Below are 12,500 nucleotides of genomic sequence, written 5' to 3'. Positions count from 1 at the left end.
TCACTTATTGCACTGAGCGACGATGACATTGAAGTTGATTGAGAATAATGATAGCTAAAGAGACTTCTGCAAGACCGAACAGTGAGTTGTTAGACCTGGGCATACGTAAACCGAACAATGAACAGTTACAATTTATATGCTTTAATATTTTGTCTTCTTTTGTTACAAAATAAACGTTTTACTTACTGAAAATGGTGAACATTATTTTGATAAGCGCCCAACCTCGAAGAAGCGCGCAGCTCGAATAAGCGTCCAAAAATTAAATAAGCACCCTGGGCGTAAAATTGAATAAATACAGTAAGCGGCATTGACACTAAACCGTGCAACATCAGTAGTTACTCATTACTTTAATGAAGACTAACAAACTGCATCCCTTTCAGTATGTTACATTTTTGAGAAACAGTGGCAAAATTGCAACTGTAAATATTGAATCTTGCGTTTCCTCTAGTTTCTATTTCGACTTGTACACCATCTCTTCCCTCTTCAACATGAATTTCCTTATGCCAAAGCTGCTTCCTTTGTAAATGACCATTCCTCTACCTGAGCCCTGGACATATTGAATTCTGTATGCAGCTGTATACTTACATGTAACAGTGGGGACAGCTCTAGTGTCAACTATTACTACACTGTAGGTTAATGTAATTTAATCTGTAAAAAGATTAAATTGAGGTGAGTAAAAAAATGTTATATTTGGTAGGAATATTCTGTTTTATTGTTTATTTGGTGTTCAACTTTATCACAGATGGCAGGAAGAGGGGAGGGCCACATTGACTTTGAAGGATTTCGTAAATTTATGATGCAACAATGACTGTTAAAGAGGTAGGTGATGGAACAGAAAAAAAGGCATGATTGCATTTGTCTTCAATAAATTGAATTTATAATGTTGACATGAATATTAAAATTGGTAATAAATATTGTTATAACACCGTACTGGTTATCTTAGAAAAATAACGGAAGTTGTTTTAAAAATACTATTCTCAGGAGATGTCTTTTCTTTCTTTTCTTTGCAGTTAGTATTGCGGTTTGATGATTACATAGAAAATGGGTAAGAGCGAAAATGCTATTAATTTTTATTATTTAAATCTGAATAACTGTTGTTGTTGCTATGAATGCTGCAATGGCATTATTAAAAGAAAAGCAACACAGTGCTGGGTAGTGTGCCCAAGTCTACTACAAATTTGCAAGGAAAAAAAATTTGTCAAGATATGAAGATCAAGTGATTAATCCATTCATTCCTGAACTGGATCCTATTGATTAATTAAAAATAATCTGACATTGGACTGAGTAAAATCACCGTTTCACTTCTAAACCGACCCTCAGTTGATGAGTAAAGCTGTCTGGCTGGCTTTGTAAAGTCGAAAGTGTTACTCTTCAAAGGGAATGGGTTATTAATAAAAGGACTGCCAATTTTATTGGGGGGGGGGGGGAATTACCAATTACCAATTACCAGTAACACAATTATGTGTTAAGCTGATTTTCTTTCTGCAGGACCTATGTGCCATTGCTCAACTTTCAAAGGTTCCTTTTAGAAGAACAAGAGGTTGGGATACTTGAGTACTAGTTAAAACTTATTTCATTCACACCTAATTAAGGCGCCCCAATCGGCAACCAATGTTGTACCCAATTAAAAATCTCCCAGGTGTTTTGTACATGCATTATAATGCAGCATTCACATTTAAATGATATGGAATTGTGTACAATATGAGTTAACAAGTAGAGTGATATAAAACAAACATCAAAATTGTCTTTACTTTTCCTTAAAAAATCACAGATGTTTCAGGTGTAGAACCCTTCTTCAGAGTGCGCGCTTCCTTCTGATTGCATATTTCAACAGTTTTCTTCACACTGAAGAAGGGTTGTACACCTGAGACGTCTGTGATTTATTAAAAAACTACCGACCCTTTTTTGATATTTTTCGTGCGAACGTCCTTAAGACTAAGACATTAAAGTAGTACCTGCCCATACCTTCTTGTCGAGCGTGCTAAAGCCAAACATTAACAATATCATCCCTGTGGTCAAATGGTATCTTGGTGACGAAGATTTTCTTGCGAAAATTTGCACCCAGTACCCAGTTTAGGTCTCGTGTCGTCAGCCAGCACACTTCCCGGATCCATTGCCACAGCAAACACCATCTGTATATTTCCAACTAACAGCGCGCATTATCCACTCCGGCTGGCTACCATAGATACCACCTGGGAATCCCGGATGTTGGTGAAGGGATGAGTAGAATACCTCGTCAGGCGAGGAAGTGTCATTAAGCCAGGACAAAAAATCAATCGCTACTTTATCATAAAGAACATAATTCGCTGCTTCTCGTGTGAGTGCTACAAAATTGGACCCTTTCTTGATGCGAATTCCCCATGGTGGAGGACGCTTCGTAAAGATCGTCTTCGCCATGAGTTACTCGCATGAAACTGGCCTCCTTCCACCTTTTCAGCTCTATGGGAATACATATATCGATGCCAATTATTGATTGGAACTGCAAAAACTCTCGATGTTGTTGGAACCATTCAGATTGGCGAGCGCTCGCACGATTTCGGCATTATTGTAAAGGGGTAACTCTTGCCCAGTAACATGCATAAAATATTTCCATTTTACTGAGCTCTTCATTAAATCCCCTAGACAGTTAATTTGCGCGTGAAGAATGCTAACACGAGGCCATATCACGTCGACAACTTTATCAGTCAGAAAACGTTGTCAAGGCAAGCAGTCATGGCTCGTATTGCTTTTCGAAATGCTTCAGATGATTTGACATCCACGTGTATGCAGTAAACATTCTGAGGCATATAGATGGATTGTAAAACCTTCTCTACAAGATCTGCGTTTGTGAATAACCATTGCATAAGCAATGGGGAAGTCTTTTTCTTCTTGCGTGGGAGAGGGATGAGGGAAAAATTCCTCTTTTACATCATTGCACCCTTTTTCTTCATAACGGGAATACACTTCTGTTTCTGTTGGTTTTTTATCGGCGCAAAACCAATTTCCGAATTTGGAAAAGAAACACCAAGAATTTTTGCTAATGATCCGCTCGCATTCCGACCACGTTGTGGGTTCCTGTGGGGAAGAGAAAAAGCATATAAAAACTGTGGGTATTAACACAGGCAGCTGTACTGTACTAATGTTTCAACAAAGTCTCCCGGGTTGAATTCCTGGGTTCGGTGTCCTGTGAGGATTGAGTTGGTTTGTTCTTTTGGCTCTCTCTTCTCATGTAAATTTGAAAGACGTAAAGCCGTGCTTTTTTCTTGGATGAGGCCAAAGAACCAAAACTTTAACGTGTAGTTACATCATTTGGTTTATGCTCCTTGGTTTTGCTTGTTTCCTGCAACGTAGGCTTGCATCTTTAATATATATTCTGGAGCTAAAACCCTACTGCCAACGCAGGATTAACTACCTCTTGATTTTATATACAATAGACAGTGTCCAGGAGTTCAATTACAAGCCCATCGCATCCGCAGAACGCTCTCTTCTCGGGTCGTAAGGAGGTTTTTTAAAGAACTATAATTTGTCAGCAACTGATTGTCTGAAGTATGCGAAGTGAATTTAGAAACTCGTTCTTGCAAACGATTTGGAATTCGTAGATAGAAACTAAGGTCGGTATTTGAAGCGAGTTTTGTCAAGCAGTAGTTTGCTTATTTTGACGACGAGACACATTTAACATAATACTAAAGGGTGTTCCAAATTTTGCAGTCAAGCGAAAAGACACCTTGAAGAAACGGTTGGTGAACACTGTTTTTGTGACTCAAATGTGCCACGCTGTGGAATCTCCTCCTTCGGCGCACCACGCGCCCAATAACTTTTCGTATTATAATTTATTAGAAAAAAGCATTACCTTTCTGTTATTCTTGACGTACTGGCACACCGGTGTGCAAACAATGTATGTTCCGACGAAGAAAATGCACAGAAAAGGTACAAATCTTCTTGTGTTTCTCCTCTTGCAGCCTTTTGGAATACTTTTCGTGAGTTCTGCAAAGGAAGGAAATATGCCAAAACAAAATTGGTTGAGAGAAGAAACGACAACAGACATAGAATCAATAATAAAGGAAAATATAAGAGGTGGAATGTTGCCTTTTCAGCGCTAATAATTATATATTTAACATCATAACTACCATTAGTACTAGTTTACCTAAACGGTAGAAATGTTGCTGACGGGGAGGGAGATGTTCAATTATGCTTGTAGTAATTTAACGACGGTTCCCACGTGGAATTGTGGGGAGATTTTAATAGGTTTTGTGCCGGGACGGTACAAAACGTGGACGCCCACACTCGACCCCCAACTGGACCTCCGAGTAGAAAGAAAACAGTAAATGGTTTTTTACAGTGAGGTCATTAATTCTAAGATAAAAATCGCAAGATCTTCTGAATTTCTTTTCTAAAGAAAGTGGAAGATGACCTAGAAATAAAATCGTTTTTCAAGTTTCAGTTTCCGTGAGGTCCTTCGTTTCTAAAGCCTCATTTACAATAGCAAGTTTTCCTTTACAACTAATCCTTGTCAAGTCTTCCTTGGCAGTGTAAATGGAAAAATATGACAATTTTTTCCTTGACAAGTGTCCTTGTTCAAACACTGGCATGCTAGTTTTTGAACGAGTGTGAGGAAATCATGCATTGCAATATTCTGGCAGCCTCATGGTAGGTATTATGGATTGGGGGAAACTCCGAAAACAATCTTGACTATCCAAGAAAGAGTACATGTATTTTAGTTTTTGGCGCGGCAAAAGTAGTATGTAACCCATAATTTTTGCAACAGTACTAACCGTACTGGAAATTCTTGTCGGTATATTGACCTGGTTTGTGGCTGCGGATTTCGAATCTTGTGTTTTTGACCTGAGTCAAAAACCCTGCATCTACCATAACAGAAACCAAAAGCCTTGCTACATTGTATTACCTAGGTTTTGGTTACAGACGCTGTCAGATTTTAGACTAGACCATTTTGTTTGCTTGGTCGTTTCAGTGATTGATTCTTCAGTGCATAGTGGCAGTTGAGAATAACGAGACTTTGATTTTTGAATTCAATAAAAATATCGCAATAATGTGATTTATATTTACATGCTTTCTTCATTCTCCATTCCCGTTCCTCCACTTATGGTTGCATTCATGGTCAATGCGTGGCTTTGAAAAACGTGCACAGTTTTGGCGGATCCGTGCGCTTTCAATGAAACAGATGAAGTATTCTGTGATTGAGTTGCTTGATACAGCTTCCATTTTCCGAGAAAATGGAACTTGTAGCTGTGGATTGACGTCAATTCACCATAAAGGAATGTTGTCCCAATTTGAGCAGCTCTTTTCCTTTCGTGAAGCATTGCGTGACATTCTGAAAGACGACTGCAAAGGAGACCTATAGAATGGAATGAGTGGGTTTAGTAATGTTATAGTTGCACTGCTATTGGGAATCAATAGAATTTCAGCCTTAAGCCTTAAGCACACATGAGAACTGCAGAGTAAAGAATAAAAAGAAGATCCACTCATTTTGCATCAGTATAATTACAAATGTAAGCATTTTGTTTCTATGATAATATCCCAGGAGCAAATTTCAAAAACGGACAGTCCATTGTGGGAATTATGAGGGTGCAAACAAACAACTGATCGAAATGTGAATAAGGGGACCTTTAGTAAACTAGAAAAGAACCATGACAAATTTTGGTGGCACGTGTCTGTAACTTTGCGTTCGAAGACTTTTTTCTGGAGACTTTTCCAAATGAATGTATGTTGTCCCCCCTCGCATGGAAAGGAGGCCTCTAGGACATTAAAATGGCCAATAACTGTCCATTATTTTCACCAACTATCGACCAAAATAAATGCAGATTATGTATCTCAATGAGTTAGTTGATATTATATTATGTAAGCTATCCCTTGGGACAATACCAAAAAAAAAAGCTGAAACAACGCTATCTACACATACAATAGCAATACCTAACTTACATTTTGAGGAAATTTCACCACCCTACATTCTTCATCTAAAATTTATGTAGATAAAATCTTTTCAGGACATCACATCAAGACTGTAAAAAAAGCTAAAAAAAAATATATGCATAAGTGTAATAAAATAAAAAGGTAAATATAGGTCCTGGAAATAAGAAGATAAATAAAATGATAATTCATAATTGGAATTTACTTTACTTATTTCCACGTGCTTTCCTAAATTATAACTTAAAATCAGATAATGGACTTGCAATGTTACTAAGTCGAGGCGGCCAGTGCAGTTTCCACTCTGTATATTGCAGCTAGGAAAGAAAGAAAACTTAAAGACGTCCGTAGATACTTTTGGCATTCCTATAATACTTTAAAAGCATGGGCTTTTGCGTGTTCTTTTTATCACTGTTTTGTATATTAAGTGTTCTGTGTTTACACTGTCTACTAGGTTATTGAACTAAGTTTGTACATTAGAGTCAATCTGTTTTTTCTTTCTTCCTTGTTTCACTAATGTGTCCCAATTCAGATCAGGATCACATGTGACTGTGACCACTTGCCTTGTTTTGAGGTATGTCCCGTGACGTGTTTGCAGGCAGAAACACGAGCAGCTTTTTTTCTTTGAACTCCTCTCCAAGGTTTGTGAAACTATCTTTTGTAGTAGTGGTGGGTCCGCATTAGTGCGCCCGCCTTGCGTACTCCCAAGTTTGGGGTCAGATCGAATGCTGCTTGCGTAGAGTAGTGCTGTTTCACGTACTTTCCTGGGGCCAGTGCCAGAGATTGATTCTCGTTGATCAACTCCAAGATCAACCACTCACCTTGCCGTTGGAGATAGAAGGAGAGGGTGTGTTCAGCATTCCAGGCTTTAGTTACTGTTAAACAGTCAAGATTCCAAGGTGCTGTGACGATGCACGGAGTGCTACTGTGTGTCAAGTTTGTGACGGGCACCGGCGTGCCACAGAAAAAGTATGTCCGGTTTAGGGAGGGCATTGCTTATGGTGAAAATGCACGGATATGTTTGCAGACGGTGGCAAGGAGAAAATTGATCTGCCGCTCATGTTGCCAAATTTTCGAGTTTGTTGATATTGTCCTTGAGATTGTGCAATCCACGTGAAAACGGGCAGCAAGCGCCACACACTGGCTGTACAAAAGAGTGGTTCAAGTTGGCAAACAGCTTGACATGTAAGGTCAGACCGTTTTGGTCAGGTCATTAATGTAATGAGGTTAGGGAACAAACAACGGGCCTAGTACTGACCCTTGTGGTAACACCCTGAGGTCACTGAGGAAGAGGGAGATGTTGACAAGCCCCCCGTTACAGGATGAAAGTTTGGACCCTCTTAGTGAGAAAGGATTCCATCCAAGACAACAAGAGGTTTTCCATGGATACTGTACGCTACCATTTTCATCATTGATGGTTTGATACACTCTTCTTGAGTTAAAGACATTTGAGAATTGAATTATTTAGTATGTCAACTTTATGATTATGTTATCGTTAATTATGGAGCCATTTATTTTGTCAGAAATCTGCAATCCCAGGCTCTTCTTTTTTCAGTTTGTTTCAATGTACATTGTAATGACCAGAATCGCTTAGGGTTTTTCTTGTCAAATACGCTTCACCTAGATCATCAGAAATTATATGCATTCCTTGCTTCTTTAAGCCTTTTATGCATTAGTTTTCTAGCTACACGGAATGCCCTTCCAATCATTTTGTTTTCCAGAAGTTTTTTTTGTTGAGAAAGCCTTTGTTTACACCTGGCTAGACGTTTCAAAGAATGATTGAACCATGGAAGATTATATCATTGAGCTAGTCCACTTTGAGGGGATGAAAAAATCCATTATATGGTGGATGTTATCTTCAAAGCAGCTCCATTTTTAGTCGATTGAGTTGAAGCCCCTTGTCTCCATATGAAGTGATAGTTTTGTAAGTTCTTCTTTAATGCGAGTAGAGTCGACTTTTTTTCTAATGAATATTTTGCGTTTGACATTTTTCTTTCTTCAGCAAGAAGTGTTCACAGTGAAATAACACAATGTCATGATCACTAATACCAGGAACGACGCTGATACAATGATACAATGATTTGCTATTAGTCTCTCCCCCACGGGGCTTTTCAGGACTAATTTACAATACTTTTGTGGGGGACTTTAGCCAGACTACTTGTTATGCAGTTTACAATTAATTTTTATGGAAGTGAAAGATGCCTCCGTCCAGCTTAGGTTAGACCACAACACTGGGACTATGTCCCCTACTCTTGTTGAAAAGTGTGTGGGTTCTTTAAAGTCCCATACTATTTAATTTCCAACAATGTTTAAGAGACGGGACCTACGGATTACAGTCATTATCTGAGAAGACTAGAAAGTATAACCGTTTGCAGATGTAATTACAAAGGCACCACATTCTCCTCAGTAATTTAAGACCCTGAGTGTTGGTCCGGCCGGAGTCGAACTGACGACCTCCCGCATGACAGCCCAATGCTCAACCAACTGAGCCACTGGTGCGCCTGACATTTTCGATGATGTTGAAATTATTGGAGAGAATTAGGTCTAAGGTGTTTTGTGTACCGGTATTTATTTCTATCCTTTCTAGTTGGTTCTTTGACGTGTTGACTCCGATCATGATCATCGATTATTTCTAGCAGTCTATCAGAGGCAGGAGATTGGCTTGAATATTCAGTATCCCAGCTAGTATCAGGAGCATTGAAATCACCGGAAACAATGATGTTATTTTTATGCACGCCATTCCCAAGTTTTAACAGTGATGCATCTAGCTCATCGAGGCTTATAACGTTGGAAGAATTTGGTCGATAATATGATCCAAATAGCAGTGATTTTGTTTTCTTGTCTGCTAGCTGACATTGGGTCCAATAATTTCGCAGTCGGTGTCCAGGTCCGAATGATGTGTTATTGTAATATTGTTTTTCACTGCCTGGAAAACGCCTCCGCCGTGGCAGTCGTCAGGACGGTCTTTTCTGAAGATTTTGTAGCCATTTGGAAATATTTCGTTACTTCAATGTTCGAGTTTAACCAGGATTCAGTACCAAAGATGATATCAGGTTTATGTTGATCTATTACAGCAGCGATGTCTGCTATTTTGTTTTTAGCGCTTCGACAGTTCATTGTCATGCAGGTTAGTTTCCTTCTATTGTTCTTTGGCACGTCCTTTAATCTTCTTTGCTGCCACTCTACCTGGTGATGCACCATTAGCAGATCCACGAAAACCAAGTGGCAATTGTAGATAGCATGGCAGAATTTCAGGCACTTCACAACCCAGCTGCCATAAAAACCTGTGCTGATCTTGCTCAGCATTTTACCAATGCAGGTCTCCAGAAGTACAGGGACAATGATGAAATTCGCTTGGTCTTTGACAGATATGAAGTTGCTCTTTCTTTGAAATCAGCTACCAGACGATGAACGCAAGGTGACCAAGTTTCTATCTACTACAGAATTTTGTGACTGGAACTGGAACATGGCACCATGTGATCAAGTTAAAGCGTATTGTGCAGACCCTTGGCCATTCAAAGGTTGCTGCAGCACTACGTGGTCTTCATACTTTGAGTGGTGCTGATGTCACACAAAGGAAAGGCCACATGGTAGAAGATATTGAAGGAAGCAGATGAAGACAGCATTACTTCCCTTGTCAACTTTGGCAATAGAGACCTGTCAACAGAAGAGACCTTGACATCATGGATAAACTTGTCTGTCAAGTGTATTTCCCTGAAACCTGAAACCACAATTGCCAATGTTTGTGAGTTAAGATAGTTAGAGCTGAGTCTGAGAATTACCATGCACCTACACAAGAAGCACTTTGGCAGGCCATAAAGAGAGCAACTACCTAGAACTTGTGTGGTAGACACAGTACCTTATCCACAGCTACCCTCACCAGAAGCCTTTGGCTCGAAGTAAGAAGACAAAAAGTGAGTAACAGACATGACGTTACTACCTCCTTCACCAGCAGCCGTCACCCAGTTGGTTAAGTGTGGTTACACAAAAGCTGATGTTCATCTCATAGGTGCAGTTGTTGGAAAGTCCAACTCAACTGCACTGACTTGAACAGCTACTCACCACATATGGATGACGTGTGATAACCTGGTAGATGATGAAGATGAAGAAGCCGATGACAATTTAGATTATGAGAGTGATGTAAGTGATAACTAGACAGCTTACACGAGAACTACAACCTTTTTGTTACTGTATGCTGAGATGCTGATATAAGTCAGGTTAGGTTGGAACCTGCTACTGGCAACATGTACATGTAACAAGTACTACCTACCACATGGACGGGTGGTTGACATCTAAACTGGCTCTCCCACCAGCTTCTTCAGTGGTGAACAGGGAGGAGTGACAACCAGCAGGAATAAAAAAAGACCTGTCAAAGGGCGGATGAGCTCACCTGAATCAGCGGCCATTGTGCACATTGTTAATTTCATATTGTATTGTTCAGTTTTGTTGTCCATGTAAGGTTGAAGTTATACTGATATTATTTAAAGTTATTGTAAATGTTAAATATTATCAAGGGTGTGAACTGTACAGCGCCATCCGGCGCCAACGTAAGCTCTTGGTTTACCTCATTGTTTTTGCTAGTGTTGTATGTCTGGAGCAGATTTTTGGATAGGTGCTATATAAATATTATTATAAAGGTGATATGCCACACAGACCCAAATATAGAAATATCTATGTATTGCTATAATTTGTATTTTTAGACCCTTGTTTTCATCCTGCATGGTATTGTAACTGGGGATAGCTTAAATGATAGAACATCAGCTTAATCACTTGGTGTTATTTGGTAAAAATAATGGAAAGTTATGGCCGTTTTAATGCCAGAGCCTCGTTTCCATGCTACATCATTTTAAAAATCTCCACAAAACCACTCGGTGCAAGTTACAAAAGTGCCACCAAAATTTTTCATGTTCTTTAAGGTCCCTTCAACACAATCATTATCGGTTGTGTGCTTTCAGCCTAAAATTCCCATGGGACTACACTTGTTGCCTGACTATAATGGAGCATTAAAGATAGTTAAAGGTATAAGAAAAACATTTCCCCAGCACGATTAGCCCAGAGTTGCTTTTAAGGAGTCTGTCTGCCAACTGACCACTGTCACAATTTAAAAAATTACTCCTGTCACATTATTTTATAAAAAGGACAAGCAGTAAATAAAATACTATAAAGTCACAAAGTATATGTGAAGGCTGAAAGGTTCAAGCCAAAGATCTGCATGTAAATTTTTTGCATATTTTAGGGGGTTAGGTTCTCCATAAGCAACTACCGTAAATGCTCATATCCAAGGGTGTTGGATGCAATGTGACAAACAAACCCATGAAACTGGGCTATTTCATACTTATATAATTTTAATTTTGAGATTTTTTGTAGTGTTCTACAAGAACTTTTCAAATTAATGTTAAGACCCCTTCCTTTTCTTGACTACCGGTAATTCAAGAATTTTTCTTGCCAAATGCTGGTAAAAATCCTTTGGCATTTTACTGAACATTATATGATGCGGCACACTGTAGGTATATTGTACATTTTGTTACTTTGAAATGATAATGATAATTATTATTTATAAGTAATAATTAACAATATTTTTTATTGTTTGTGGCTGATAAAAGTAACACGTTATTGTGACTTGTGTAATTTACAGTTGTGGTTTACATTTATTTTGAGCAATAAATGCTCAGTTATGCAATGAACTGTCCTTTAGCTTCTTAGGCAAGAATAAATTTACTAGATAAATATAAAAATGAAAGAGATGGACAAACACAAACAATCACAGTTTTCTTTTGATAACCTTCCCTTCATTTTTTGAATATGACTTGTAGACAGTTCTTTGCAGAATTCAGGTTCATTGTACTGCGGGAGTTGTGTTGGTAATTCAAATGAAAATTAAGTATTATATGAAAAATCTGCCATATGCGAGATAAGTATGCAGGGTTTAAAATGGTGATGGGGAATTTGTGAGTTTAAGGTAATGAGCTTCTTAGATTTAATATACATGTTACATCACTTTGTTTTCAGCCCTGTAGAACAGCCACTTTTATTGGTATGAAGGAGCTAAGGGCATTTTTCCAGCGTGCAAATGTAAAGCTGAGCAATGCGCGGTTAAAGGAGCTTATTCAGGTAAGATTTGAAATGTGCTGTTAAACTGAATTAGTGATATTTTAGCATACATGTAAATTTAAATGTTTTAGCAAGCAGTAACCTCTGATCCCCAGTTCCTAAGGTTGTTTTCCTGTCATCAGGTGACTTCTTGTCTATGAACATGAGCTGGCATTTAATTTTTATATCCCGTCTTGTGTGATTTGCCAATTCCAAGTTTTGCTTGCAGTGACTTAATAATTCGGGCCCATTCCACAGATCGGTGGTTTTGGTAGTATACAAGCCTTGCCAGCACACCCCCTGCCCAAGTTGGTATTTCTTGTTTGTGCGCAACAACATTAAGTAGTGAATTAGTACATGAGGCTGCAGCAAGTTGTACCTGGCTGTCATTTACTTTATTTCAATTTTCTTCACCACGACGTAACAAGGACTTACAGTGCTCCTTGGAAGACATTTGCATGGAAAAGATAATGTGACAAGAAAACATAAAATGAACACAGAGAAGCGGA

The 12,500-nt window shown here is 38.7% G+C and overlaps 1 protein-coding gene and 1 pseudogene across 2 annotated transcripts in view; one reads left to right on the top strand and one right to left on the bottom strand.

Annotated features, from left to right (window-relative positions):
• LOC137998646 (1-phosphatidylinositol 4,5-bisphosphate phosphodiesterase gamma-1-like) overlaps positions 1 to 12,500 on the top strand; it is a 93,768-nt gene that overhangs the window by 27,041 nt on the left and 54,227 nt on the right. The window contains exon 1 of one of the 2 annotated variants that reach the window (XM_068844630.1): positions 11,886 to 12,012. The exons of the other annotated variant lie outside the window; for it this stretch is intronic. Coding sequence (XP_068700731.1) covers positions 11,938 to 12,012 — 75 coding nt within the window. The 5' untranslated portion in view covers positions 11,886 to 11,937. Of the gene's footprint in view, positions 1 to 11,885; positions 12,013 to 12,500 lie in introns of those variants that run through there. 2 annotated transcript variants of the gene reach the window in all.
• Positions 1,944 to 10,307, bottom strand: LOC137984324 (N-acetyllactosaminide beta-1,6-N-acetylglucosaminyl-transferase-like; annotated as a pseudogene).

This window comes from Montipora foliosa, chromosome 1, assembly GCF_036669935.1.
Source record: "Montipora foliosa isolate CH-2021 chromosome 1, ASM3666993v2, whole genome shotgun sequence".
Classification (NCBI taxonomy): Eukaryota; Metazoa; Cnidaria; class Anthozoa; order Scleractinia; family Acroporidae; genus Montipora; species Montipora foliosa.
This window is presented reverse-complemented; position numbering and strand designations above follow the sequence as displayed.